Below are 12,529 nucleotides of genomic sequence, written 5' to 3' on the forward strand. Positions count from 1 at the left end.
TCCAGAACTACAGTCTTTCAGTGATGACAGAGAATAGTTTATCTCCTGTTATATTAATGATGGGGTTTTAAATTGCAGAAGTTTTAGCTGATAAACTGGCAGCGTCGTTGATGCGTCACCGTCTTTGTGTTAATGTGTTTGTTTGTTGTGTCTCACCCTCTGCAGCTCCCATAAAGTCGAGTGATCGGCGCCACAGAACAGCGGGTTTCTGTGCAGCGGGTCGTAGCTCTGCAGGGTTCTCCCGCCTGCAAAGATAAAACATGAGTTAGTACGAAAACTGGATAAAAGAACATCTGCTGTTTATTATCCCAGAATAAATGATGAGCCACACAGAATTTTAAATGCTTCTAAAACTGTATTTCTTCAAGATGATGTGATGCATAATCTGCATTGTATTGCTCATCTAGTAATCATGTTATATCTGATATTTATCTTAACATTTTCAAGATTAGTTTTAAAACAGAGACAACATGTGAAATCTGTAAGGAGCCAAGAAAAGATATGAAATTCAACAATGTTGTTTTTTGGTTTCTGACAATTATGAATTTACAGTTCAAAAAGAGAGAAGTTCTTTCTACAAATATTTATGTTACTCTGACAAAAGAAACATCTGCAACACAGAACAGTCCGATATTGATGAGAGCGGCCTGCGGACCTTCCAGGTTCTGGTGATGGACCCATGATGCCGTGGGTTTGGCCTCCTGTGTCTCGGTACTTGCTCCTTCCTCCAGTTTGTCGGCGTCCACAAAGCGTTCTTCTTCATCGTCTCCATCTTCATTGACTTCAGCGAGGTCTTTGAACTCCTCCTCCTCTCCCTCCTGATTGGACAAAGCAGGGAGATGAGTTAGAAAGACACTCTAGAAACAGTCTATATTTAAAAATACATTTGAATTAATCCACTGGCTTTTTGGAAGGAACAGAAAAAACAGAAAAAGATGACAAAAAAATAATTATGAACAATTTCTAAGATTTTTTTCGTAATATAAAACAATCCTAATCGTGTATGTATAACCACATAGAAATGCGTTTGTGCTGTAATTAGAAGTCTCAGATTGACATTCTGATGCAGCTCTCTCACCTTTTCCTCCTGCAGCAGGATCTTGAGGCCCGGCTTGGACTTCATGACCTCTGACACCAGGAACAACGCTCCGCAGGCGAAGCTGGCGTTCTGCTCGGCGCTGACCTGCAGGAGCCGCTTCACGAAGGCTTTGACCCGCCGCAGCGCGACGTCGGCCTTCAGAGATTTGTAGAGCAGGTTGAGGAACATGTTCTGTCTGGAGGATGACGACAGTCCGGGGTCCAGCAGCTTCCTACAGAGACGGGGGACAACTCATTTCTTCATCTCACATCAGTTTAACACAAACACACGTTCTTCACCAGCTTTTTTTTTCATCTTCATTTAGACAGCAGGATGTTTACATGAATCATTTAAAGCACAAATTAAATGTTCTGCCTGTGTTGTGCATCATCCTATACACTAAATTTAACTAAATATCTTTGGGACACTAGAGAGGCTAATGTGTATCAACCTGATACCTCACTCCTCTACGTAGAGTCATCACACTTCAAAGGACAAACATCAGTAGTTTTGTGTATATTTGCACTGTTCATCCTCATTTAACAATCTCTGCAATAGCATGTAGTACTAAATGGAATGGTCTGACCCAACAGGTGAGGGGTCCTTTACCTGTACAGAGTCACGTAGTATCGGTCTGACACGCTCTGCTGGGAGTCCATCACCTGGAACAGCAGCATGAGCGCCTGCACGGCCGTGTTGAACTTCACCAGGTGAACCACTTTGAACAGCGTGTCCAGCTGCTCCTTCACCTTGTCGTCCACGGCGCTGGCGTAGGGATACGCTCTGTTCACCCCCGACAGCAGCGCGCTCAGCATCTTTGACTCGATGTCCTTCTTCTTGACGCAAGCCCGGAAGAACGAGAAGTAGACTGTGATGAGCTTGGTGGCGAGCTCGGTCTCGTCGTGGCTCAGCATCACCTGGCTGAGGAAGCAGATGGCGTAGTACTGCGCCTTGGGACTGATGTTGGGCCTGAACATGAGCCGCTCCACCTCGCAGCACACCACCACCTTCATGTTGGGGTGTTTGTGCAGCAGCGTCTCCAGCAGGTACGACGCTTTGGCCGCCGTCTTGTACTCGGGGTCTCCTAGTTTGTTGACCACCTGGATGAGCAGCGCCTTCTCCTGCTCTGGACGGCTGCACAGCAGCTCATGGGCGGTGGCCAGCGCCTTCGCCTTGGTGGCCGCCACCGTGTCGTGAGCCATCGAGTCCAGAGCCACCACAAACTCGGCCACGTGGTGCTTCAGCTGGTGCTCAAAGTACCAGAGGATGAGGCGGCGGTCACGGGCGTCGCGGTTGCCGCTGGCCTTCTCCTCCAGCTCGTCAAACGGATGCTGGGCGAAGGTGCGGAGCTTCCTGTTCTCTGGCAGCAGACTGGACAGCAGCAGCTCTCGCAGCGTGTCCATTGCCATCAGACCCATCCGCCGGCTGCCCTTCTTCTTCACCATGGACACCAGGTTCTCCACGTGCTCCAGCATGTGCACCGGAGCGTCCTGGATCAGAACCGTCATGGCTGCCATCCTGTCTGCCAGCACACCAGAGGAGACGACCGTCTTCATCCAGGTGGAGTTGGCTCCTTTCTGGAGGCTCTTCTTGCTCTTGTAGATGTTGACTTCAGCCTCAAACAGCTGCTCGGCGAGCGTCTTGTACTGTGAGACCAGAGACGAATCCTGCAGCTCTGACGAACCCTCAGCTGAGTATTCCAGCTCGAACCATTTCCCCCCCGGCTTGATCAGCAGGACCTGCCTCTGCTGAAACTCAAACACGTTCGTATTCAGCTTTATCTTTTTCTTAGCTGATACCTGAACGTCTTTTGTCGTCTTCTGTTCTGTCTTCTTCTGTTCGCTGACTTTTGGCTGAGCGCTGGTTGACTGTTCCTCTGCTGAGACTTTCTTAGCTTTGGCTTTTTTACTTTCCTTCTCACCACCAGCAGCAGCAGCAGCAGCAGCACTGCTCTCTGGCTCATCTGTGACAATCTGCTGTCCGCTGTACGCCTGGATGCCCAGCTTGGTGATGAATTGCTGCAGCTCGCCCTCCTCCAGGTCGTCTATCGCTCCTTTCTTCCCTCCATCGACGAGCTCCTGAGTGTCGTTCAGCCCGGCGAGGAAGACGAAATCAGCCTACAGATGGAAGAGACAAAAAAAATGTAAGAAAGGATTAGATTAGAAGGTTTATAAGGGGCCTTTTTAACACCAGACTCTCCTACTCTGCCACATAGTGCAACAAGTGTCTTCATTGTTCTCCATTGTCAATGAAATGAATACATGAAGTAATTTAAGCCTGTAAATCTAAATAATAGTGATAGTCAGACAGCTGAATGAAGCACATTCATTGCGTATAAACACAGCAGCAGCAGCAGCAAGCTTCATGATGAACTTCCATCTCTGCAGCAGAATAACAAACTTACTCCCAACCGTTTTTAGTGGCATTTCTTTCTCATGTAAACACGTTCTTGTTTTTATCTCTCAAAAACTGCTATCAACTGTCACTGTAAATATACAACAGGTAACACTTAAATGACCACGTCTACTGTTTTCTACACTACACTATATCTATATTAAATATAAAGTAACCTTTAAGTGGTTGAGTTAAAGGTGAAGGAGGACAGGTTTTATCCAGTAAACTCACCCGCGTCCCTCCGAGCCGTAAAACCTCCTCCAGACTGAACTCCTCGTCATCTCCATTCGCTTTGCCTTGCCCTTCACCTCCTCCTAAATCTTCATCTTCCTCTCCGCCGCCGCCGTTTTCTGCCTCCGGTTCGTTGTCTTCAGCCTGAAATGTCACTTCATTCGTCTTTTTGGACTTCTTGCGGTGCTTGTTTTTCGCCGCCATGCTGCCACAGCGTGAGGAGACGTGACCCGGAAGGAGAAGAAGACGCTTCCGTAGCAGGGTTGCCAGATTTAAAGACTGACCAAATTCAATCCAAGAGTGGTAAAAGTAAAATCACAGACTTTTTTTTTCACAAACTAAGCAAGCCGAATTCTCTATTTGCAGTTACTGTTTGATATGAACTATTATATGTCCAGGAAACTATTAATTATTTACTTTGATACTGAGGAAATCTTAAAAACATGATAATTCTTATGCGAGTTCTGGGCCAATGTGTACTTTCTGATTTCTGTATATAAAGGTTTGTTTGTGACTGACATCGTAGATGAAGTGTAAATCGCACTTAATCTAAAGAAAAAAAACTGTTTATGTCTGTACTTTATATTTGACAGAGTTACGATCTCCACTCTTGACACAGATCAATTTTTACGTCCTAAGTTTATGAACGCGCAGTCGATTAGGGAGGATTTCTGCTCAATCTGGCAACGCTGTTTCAAACTTTTTCGTTTTATTTTATTTTGTTTCAGATATTTCTATTGTTTATTGTGTTATTAAATAAATGGTAATAATAAATACCACATAAAATGTAATTTTTGGTTTTATGTCAGTCGTGTCCAGTTTTAAAAAGCAGACAAGAACTCAGAACTTTATAAACCAATCACATTTCTTTCTCTAAATACGTAACCGCCCTTCGTCCAATCAGAAGGTTTGTTGTCACCTCCATGTGTTAAGTTTCTCTGAGACTCAAGGCAACAAATATGTCTTTCAACGTGATGTGACAATAAGGAGGAAAGACATGGCTTAATGTACTCAGAGAACAAAGAAAGAACGTTATATGATCAGAAATAAGCTCATATTTTATACAACCACTAATTTACTAAAGATTTACACGTTATGAGACTATTCAGAATCTGTCTGTTGAAAAAAAAAAAGCCTGATACATGTACCTAAATTAAGCTGTTAACCTGAGTTTAAAAAAAAAAAAAAATCTTTTGATTTACACTTTAAATTATCGTCATTTTGTCTCCTTTCTGTTTTTGTGGGTATTTTAAAGTTTTATCTGTTTTCTGCTCTTTGCTACAGAGTCTGGCGTATACAGTCCTCATTTGACTTACTGATAATTTAATCCACAAAAAAAAAAAAAAAAAAAAAAATCAGACTGATTGAGATTTGTGTTAAATTAACTTAGACAACGATTATATTCATTTAAATTGACTAACAAGTCAAACTGGTGTTTTATTGTGAAGGGTTAGCAGGATGTCATATTCGTCATTGCGGCTAACTTAACGCTCACCACTCTGTTAGCGCTTATCCACAAGGACGTTGAAGCTTTTGGCCTCTTGAAAGGACAGACAGACACAAATGATCACATGTCCATGTTTATCTTTTATACCCGGAGCTAAAACATCATCTCTGAGAGCAGTTTTGTCACTAACTTCCCGTTCACGTGCTTGTAGCTAACGCAGCTAATGCTAACCTGCTAGCATGTGTCCTGTCAGGGAGCAGAGTTGATCCATGTGTCTGAAGTTAAAGTTAAATCACATGAGACGCAGCCACTCATAATAAATGACAGTTTTGTGTGATTCACGGCAGAATGAGGACATTTGTTTGTGTTAAAACCCAGCAGCTGGTCAGCAGAGTCTTCAGTCCATCAGCAGCAGGTGAGAGCAGCTTTGATGATTCAGTGTAGTTCAATGGATTAACAGCAAACCGGTGCTGAAACTGTCAAAGTATCACAGTAACATCCCTGCACACATTCATTCATTCATTAGTCACACTTTGACCTTTGGATAGCGTAATGTCTTCATGTTTTTCTGGGATATTGCTAATTTTTTAGACATATTTCAAGGTTTTATTTTACTTTAACTGCCTTTTTTGTTGCTCGTCTTCCTTTTTTTGCTCTTGTATTTCATATTATTTACTCATGATTGATTAATCAAGTCATTCTTTTAGTAAAACACTGAAAGTTGTAGGATCTGAACTATGTGATCAAACTATATAACATGACAATCAAAGCAGTTTGTACATAGTGTATGTTAAATCAATGTAAATACAGTTCATTGCACCAGAGACAGCATTTAAGTTAGGTTAAGTTAAACTTAGTCTTAACATAAGTTAGCTTAAGTTAAACTTAGCCTTAATGAGACATTTGTTGTAAATATGGACGTTTTTTCTTTTTAAATTTGATTGTGTGTCCTGAATTGTACAATGATCAAAACACTTAATTTCATGTTATGAGTGTAAATGTGCGAATCTAGCATTTTTTTTTTTGTTTTGTTGATTAATCTGCCGTTTTTTTCTCAATTAATTAAATAGTTGTTTGGTCTGTAAAATGTAAGCAAATGGTGAAAATGTCAATCACTGTTTTTTCAAAGGAGGACGACAGAAACTAGAAAATATTAACATCTGAGAAGCGGAAAATTTTTCATCAGTTATCAAAATTGTTGGCGATGAACTTAGTAGTTGACAACTAACTGATTAATCGTTACAGCTCTATTGTAAATCCAACAATACATTTGGAGAATGATTTCAAATTAAGAGAAAAAAGTAACTCAGAACATGTGATTTTCATTCCTGTTCATCTCATCCACATAGTTGTTATTTAATACATTTTGCTTTAATGTCTGTATTCAACAGTGCGATGGCGAGCAGCTCAGTCCAGATTCCTCTGCAGCTCTCCACCAGACGAGAGGAAGTCCCAACCCTCCTTGCTGCGACACCTGACTTCCAAATTAAAAGCCACAGGTCCGATTACGGTGGCCGAGTACATGAGGGAGGTGCTCACCAACCCTGTGGCGGTATGAAATCTGTCACACCGCCTGAACACTGCCTCGAGCTGAAATGTCTGACTATAAGACTGATAGAGCTCTGAGCTGCAGCTGAATTACATAATTTAGTCTCAAATGTAGTCTGACCTCTATAGGTTTTGTATTTTTCAGCTAGATACTTTCCTCATAATGCCTTAAAAAGTAGCAGGTGTTTAGCTATACATTGCAGGAATGTTTCCAAGAAACTCTTTTACAATTTGTAATTAATTGCACCAGAAACTGAGAAAACATAACCAACATGAATATCCATCAGAGTTTCTACCCAGGAGTGGCCCTAAAACCTCATCTCTGTGTATCAAAGGCACATATTCATATTAAAAAAACAAATAAAAAAGAATTTCTGACACTTCAGAAGCCAGAACCAGGAAGTCTTTGACATTTATGTTTGGCATAAATAATTAAACAAATCAAATAATTGGAGTCTGGTTGATGGATATTTCTTTGTTCTTTGTCTTTAACCTCTCTTAACTCAAACTGATTTGTGTTGTTTCAGGGTTATTATGTGAGGAACAACATGCTGGGTCCTGACGGAGATTTTATCACATCACCAGAAATCAGCCAGATTTTCGGAGAGGTGAGGCTGGAAAAATGAAAAGACCGTTTTATGTTACACGAAGCATCCAGTCAACCTCCAACACGCACACGTACTTCAGTTTAACAGCATTTTGAACAGACTGTTTGTCCCTCTGTTGTTGGCTGTGTCTTAAATTCATTAAAAATATTCCAAGGAGGCACAAAAATCCTGGAGATGAAGACCCTGAAATATAGTTTTCTTTAGTTTAAAAGATGTGAAAATTCATCATTTAGTGTTATTGAGTAACAAGTAAGAATTCACTCTGACGTGTGGTAGAAATAGCATGAAAACATAATACTCAGGTTCAGATATCTTAAAATGCACTTGATCAGTATTTGGTTAAATAGACTTTCTGCCGCTGTGTGTTGGCTACAAATAACTGACTAGCTAAGAACAATCCTAACTAGCACGACTAACTGATTACTGATGAATAAGCTTTACCCTCAGTTGAGCTCAGTTTAATGGACTGCAGCCTTTAGTCTTCCTGTTTAAAGTCTGGTGAGGTTCAGAAAAGGAGAAACCTGGTAAGTGAGGTTGAAAACACGATGATTTAACTCGGTAAGCTCAGAAAATTGTCTCCTGTTGCTGTGTGTTGATGGGTTCAGACATGTTGTGCTTCCTCCAGCTGCTCGGCGTTTGGATCATCAGTGAGTGGATGGGAGCGGGTCGACCCAAACAGCTGCAGCTGGTCGAACTCGGACCTGGGAAAGGATCGCTGGCCAGTGACGTCCTCAGAGTACGTCTCAGTTCTCTTTAATTATTACAGCTGTGACACTTCACCTGTCGTGACAGATCGTTGTATTTCCTCTCCAGGTGTTCAGTCAGCTGCGCTCGGTTCTGGGGGAGACCTCGGTGTCGCTCCATCTGGTGGAGGTGAGTCCGGCTCTGAGTCTGATTCAGGCCCAGAATCTCACCAGAGACTGCAGCCAGGAGGCCGTCAGCGAGGATGAGCTGGTTTATCGCAGAGGAACGACTGCAGCCGGACTGCCGGTGTTCTGGTACCGTCGCCTAGACGACGTCCCAGCAGGTAGAGCAGCAGCAGGAGGCAGCTGTAGGTCAGAGACCCAGCAGGCTGCAGGTTGTGGTCTGACTGTTTATACATGGAACAGTTCAGGACAAACAATCTGACAGAGACGACTATTGCAACCATTATACAGACTGCTAGACTCTGCTCAAGGATGACATTCGCAAAAATCTGTCTTTTTTTGTCAACAAAAGCCATGAAAAGATCAAAATCAGAGTTTTTCTCTCAAAGTGTTTGTGGCTGCTCTACGCTGCCTGCAGCTCTCAGCTCTAAACCCATTCATATCTACTGCAGACGTAAAGCTTGAAAGTGATTCACAAACGTGTTTTCATTTCTGAAAAAGGCTCAGAAGGTCACAAAGCAACAATGTAATAAGTGTAATATTTAGCAAGCAAATAGGGCGGAAACAGTGCTTTTGTTGAGGACATGTTCAGTGTTAATCCACACTTGGTGCTTTTGTGAGTGTTTTTGTCACAGAGGAATAAGAAGATTCAGGCTTGATACACAATCCTTAGAATACATTCAGTGTTGGTTTTAGTCTTTGCATGAGGTTTAATTCCATTTAATCAGACTGTAAAACTATCTATAGTTAGTATTTTTCATTTTTACATTTTGTTTTGACTTAGATTAGATTAGACTGCACTTTATTTTTCACCACCAATGAGGAAACTCACTTGTTGCAGCAGTACAGATACAGGAAAGAACACAAAACAGTGACAGGAAGTAACTGTCTCACGATGCGCTTCTATCTTCTTCCAGGATTCAGCATCTGTGTTGCTCATGAGTTCTTTGACGCTCTGCCCATCCACAAATTCCAGGTGAGGTTTTAAACCACTATGTGAATTTTTTGTGTAATTTTTTTCTATGTTTTTTGTTTGTAAAGAGCCCCTCTGTGCCCCTTTCTGTTCCCCACCAGTCAGTATTGATGCAACCACCAGATGGCGCCAAAGTTAAATTAAATAATGTCAGCTTAGTATTTAGAGGCTGTAGATGTATTTGTAGTTTCGGTCTGCAGTTCTGAGCAGTGAGTTTGAACAACATCTTACTGATGTAACTTTATATTTGAATTGGGTACAAATTTCCAAGAAAATCGCCGGTTCGTGTCCCGGTGAGGACACCCGGGATCTCTCTGCGTGGAGTTTGCATGTTCTCCCCGTGCAGTGTGGGTTCTCTCCGGGTTCTCCAGCTCCCTCCCACACAGTCCAAAAACATGTTGAGGTTAATTGATTCTAAACATTCTAGGTTCAACATCAGACAGCAGCAGAATGAACACTCATGACTCTGCATCTTTGTGCGACAGGAAGATTTCTTTGTTCATTAATTTCTGGAGAAGCATCAGATTCTCAGGTGTTTCAAACACAACGGCCCGTCTGAGTTTAATCGTCTGTTTTGTTAGAGGACACAAAAAGGCTGGAGGGAGGTGATGGTGGACATTGACCCCGACAAGCCGGACAAGCTGAGGTTTGTTGTGGCTCCGTCTCCAACTATGGCTTCATCCACACTCATACAGGTCAGTACCTGAGCGGCTGAGTCACATGACTGATGTGAAGGTTCTTCAACTGAGTGAGGCAATGAGTGAAGGTATTAATCTGTAGCACCGATAGGCTGCTGTGGTCCTCAGTGGGACACTCTCACACTAATACATGATAGTATTTTAAATGGCTTCTATCTGATTTTAAAAAAAGTCTGGAATTTGATTATTAAGATTTTAAAACATGATCTATAATAGGTGTTTGATTTTGAGATGAAACATGATCCAGGTTATTTAATGTTGAACACAAAATCATTTTCTCTTCATTCCATTTCGTCCTCATATTATCCAACTTCTCCTGTGACGTTCCTTGAAGGTAACACAGTTCTGGAAGCGTGGATGCTTTGATTTACTTGTTATTTCATCACACTTTTAAGCATCGCACCTGAAACTAAAGTGAGACAGAACAGCCAAGTGCTCCGTCCCAAACAGCTGCTTTTTACAGCCTCTGGACAAAGTCTTCTCTCCTTTATAGTCACCGCATCTCATTTTAAAGCCTCTTCGGTTCTTGAAACCAGATAAAACGGGCCCATTGTTTGAATTTTTAAAAGCGCAGATGACCGCAGTAAGAAATAAATCCTCCTTTTCAAACCTGCTCTGTGATGATATAGAAGCTGAACTTGGAGCTGCAGCCCTCGAACTGGATTTAAGAGCAGGTTCTTCATCCAAACAGGCTGCTTCTGATGATGATGATGATGATAATGATGATGATGTCAGGCCTCTGGCAGGATGTTCAAAGTGTCTGAAGTGAGCCAGAGAGGCTGAATCAAACAGGCTGCGAATGTATAGATGGTATAAATGTGAGCAATAAAAACCAGATGGAGGCCGTAAAACAAACCTCCGAGTCTGTGTGAAGAGTTCATTTCCACAGTGTTTAAAAGACTCAAGCTCGCCTTAAGTGCATCAGTCTTCGCTTTAAAGTGGAAAAAAATCCGGCTTTTATAAGTTGAGTTAAGCCCCCGAAGCTTTAAAAGTCTTCATGTTTGTATTTCGTTTTCATTATTTTCTCCTCTACGCCGTGGAAATTAGTTTTAACGAGGCGGCTCAAATGGTCCGAATAAAGAACTCTCTGCAGAAATATCAGAATATTTGTTTTTCAAAAAAGACAAAATAGTGCAATTTAACGCCATGAGGTGATGTCTGGGACAAGCGTTGGAACAGTTCAACCAATAAGTTCGTCAACAGACAGAAAATTCATTTTTTCATCAACGCTTTCTGGTCTCTGTCTCAGAACGATGAGGACTTGCTTGTGTTGTCTGGTTTTTAAATAATAAAGAGCAAACATTTCTAGAAGTGTAAATCACAAGTTTCATCGTTGTTTTATTTCTTATGACAACAGTCTGTCACAAAGGGATTTTTAATTTAATTCAAGGACTGATAAAATAAAATAATCCCGTTTATCAGATCACTAAAACATCAAAAATATGATTTGACAGATTTATTCTGAATTCTTCCAGACATTTAAATGGAAAAACAAACATTTTGTTTTGAATAAAACAGGAAAAAAAGGCTTCTNAACATTTTGTTTTGAATAAAACAGGAAAAAAAGGCTTCTTAAGTGGTCCTTTTTCCTCCTTAGGTTCAGGAGAACTTGAACTGACAGCAACACTTCAACACGTTCATGTATGAAGAAGCTTCCTGCTGAATGTTGATGCAGCTATAAGGAAGACTTCAGGACAGAGTGACCAAGAGTTTAGAGAGGAGGAGTGCTTGAATGATTGATCCTCATTGACTTCCACAGGAAATAAAATATTTTTACTCTTGTTTGACTGACAGCAATCAGTCGAGGCTGTAACAAGGATTAAAACATATATGTACAGCGCTTAACAAACATATTAGCCCACCACCAAGTGTCAGGTTTATGCCACAGCTGCCTTAAATGAACAGCACTGGTAATGACCAAAATCATTTCTTACATTTCTGTAATGGTTAAGACACCAGTATGTAGAAGCTCTTTGACTGAAATTATATTTTCAATGCTATAATCTAATTATGATTGTTATCCATGAAACTTTAAAGTTGCTGTTTCACAGAAAAACAGCAAGAATAGTAAAGCACATTATTATTTCTAGATTAAGATGTCAGATTATAGTTATTTACTTGCAGTCCTGAACAGAAACATTAGTTTAAGTGGCTGAATGTTACACTTGATTCATTTCTGACTCTCAGAGAGGCCCAGTGAGCCGGCTCAAGTTCAGGTATAAAAAGTTTAATTTAAAATTCATCATTCCTGTTTAAAACGGTAAAACACAGAGAGCTGAGTGTGAATTAAAGCACTTCATGATGCTGGATGGTCCAAATATAGTGTCTAACAAATTAAGACAGGTGGTCTAATACGTTTGTTAAGCACTGTATTTATTTTGTGATTTGAAATTGTGAAAAAGTAAATAATGTTCCCAGAATCTGAGATAATGTCCACACATGTCTTATTTCATCCAATCAGCAGTCGGAAATAGAAAAGCATTCAACGTAAAATACGTTTTAAAAAGACAATTAAATAATGAAAGCTTGTGAGTTTTTCAGCCCGTAGTTTAGACACAGAAAGCCGACTGTGTGTTTACAGCCAGATGTGTTCAGGGTCTCCTGCAGAGATGAACTGAGACTGAAGACATTTATTATTAAGTTATTCTGTGTGTGTGTGTGTGTGTGTGTGTGTGTCCTCCAGCTG

At 41.2% G+C, this 12,529-nt stretch overlaps 2 protein-coding genes across 2 annotated transcripts in view; one reads left to right on the forward strand and one right to left on the reverse strand.

Moving 5' to 3' along the window:
* Positions 1–86: 86 nt before the first annotated feature.
* Positions 87–3,946, reverse strand: cebpz (CCAAT enhancer binding protein zeta). Its single transcript, XM_008302442.1, has 5 exons — positions 3,704–3,946; positions 1,688–3,195; positions 1,079–1,310; positions 656–818; positions 87–245 (listed from the first exon to the last, which is right to left on the reverse strand). Exons 1-5 carry the CDS (start codon positions 3,905–3,907, stop codon positions 130–132), a joined length of 2,223 nt encoding a protein of 740 aa, XP_008300664.1. The 5' UTR covers positions 3,908–3,946; the 3' UTR covers positions 87–129.
* A 1,232-nt stretch (positions 3,947–5,178) lies between these two features.
* ndufaf7 (NADH:ubiquinone oxidoreductase complex assembly factor 7) overlaps positions 5,179–12,529 on the forward strand; it is a 12,607-nt gene continuing 5,256 nt past the window's right edge. Inside the window, exons 1-7 of the mRNA XM_008302443.1 lie at positions 5,179–5,565; positions 6,542–6,702; positions 7,226–7,306; positions 7,932–8,042; positions 8,120–8,333; positions 9,090–9,148; positions 9,727–9,840. Of these exons, the coding sequence (XP_008300665.1) occupies positions 5,499–5,565; positions 6,542–6,702; positions 7,226–7,306; positions 7,932–8,042; positions 8,120–8,333; positions 9,090–9,148; positions 9,727–9,840 (807 nt within the window). The 5' untranslated portion in view covers positions 5,179–5,498. The remainder of the gene's footprint in view (positions 5,566–6,541; positions 6,703–7,225; positions 7,307–7,931; positions 8,043–8,119; positions 8,334–9,089; positions 9,149–9,726; positions 9,841–12,529) is intronic.

This window comes from Stegastes partitus, unplaced genomic scaffold, assembly GCF_000690725.1.
Source record: "Stegastes partitus isolate 25-593 unplaced genomic scaffold, Stegastes_partitus-1.0.2 Scaffold1817, whole genome shotgun sequence".
Classification (NCBI taxonomy): domain Eukaryota; kingdom Metazoa; phylum Chordata; class Actinopteri; family Pomacentridae; genus Stegastes; species Stegastes partitus.

What these genes read in the sequence shown, in the direction of transcription:
- cebpz (XM_008302442.1), bottom strand. Translation starts at nt 3,907, where the DNA reads ATGGCGGCGAAAAACAAGCACCGCAAGAAGTCCAAAAAGACGAATGAA. An exon ending in TACGGCTCGGAGGGACGCGG is followed by an intron (nt 3,196 to 3,703) that starts GTGAGTTTACTG and finishes TTCCATCTGTAG; the next exon opens with GCTGATTTCGTCTTCCTCGC. An exon ending in TCCTGCTGCAGGAGGAAAAG is followed by an intron (nt 819 to 1,078) that starts GTGAGAGAGCTG and finishes TTGTCCAATCAG; the next exon opens with GAGGGAGAGGAGGAGGAGTT.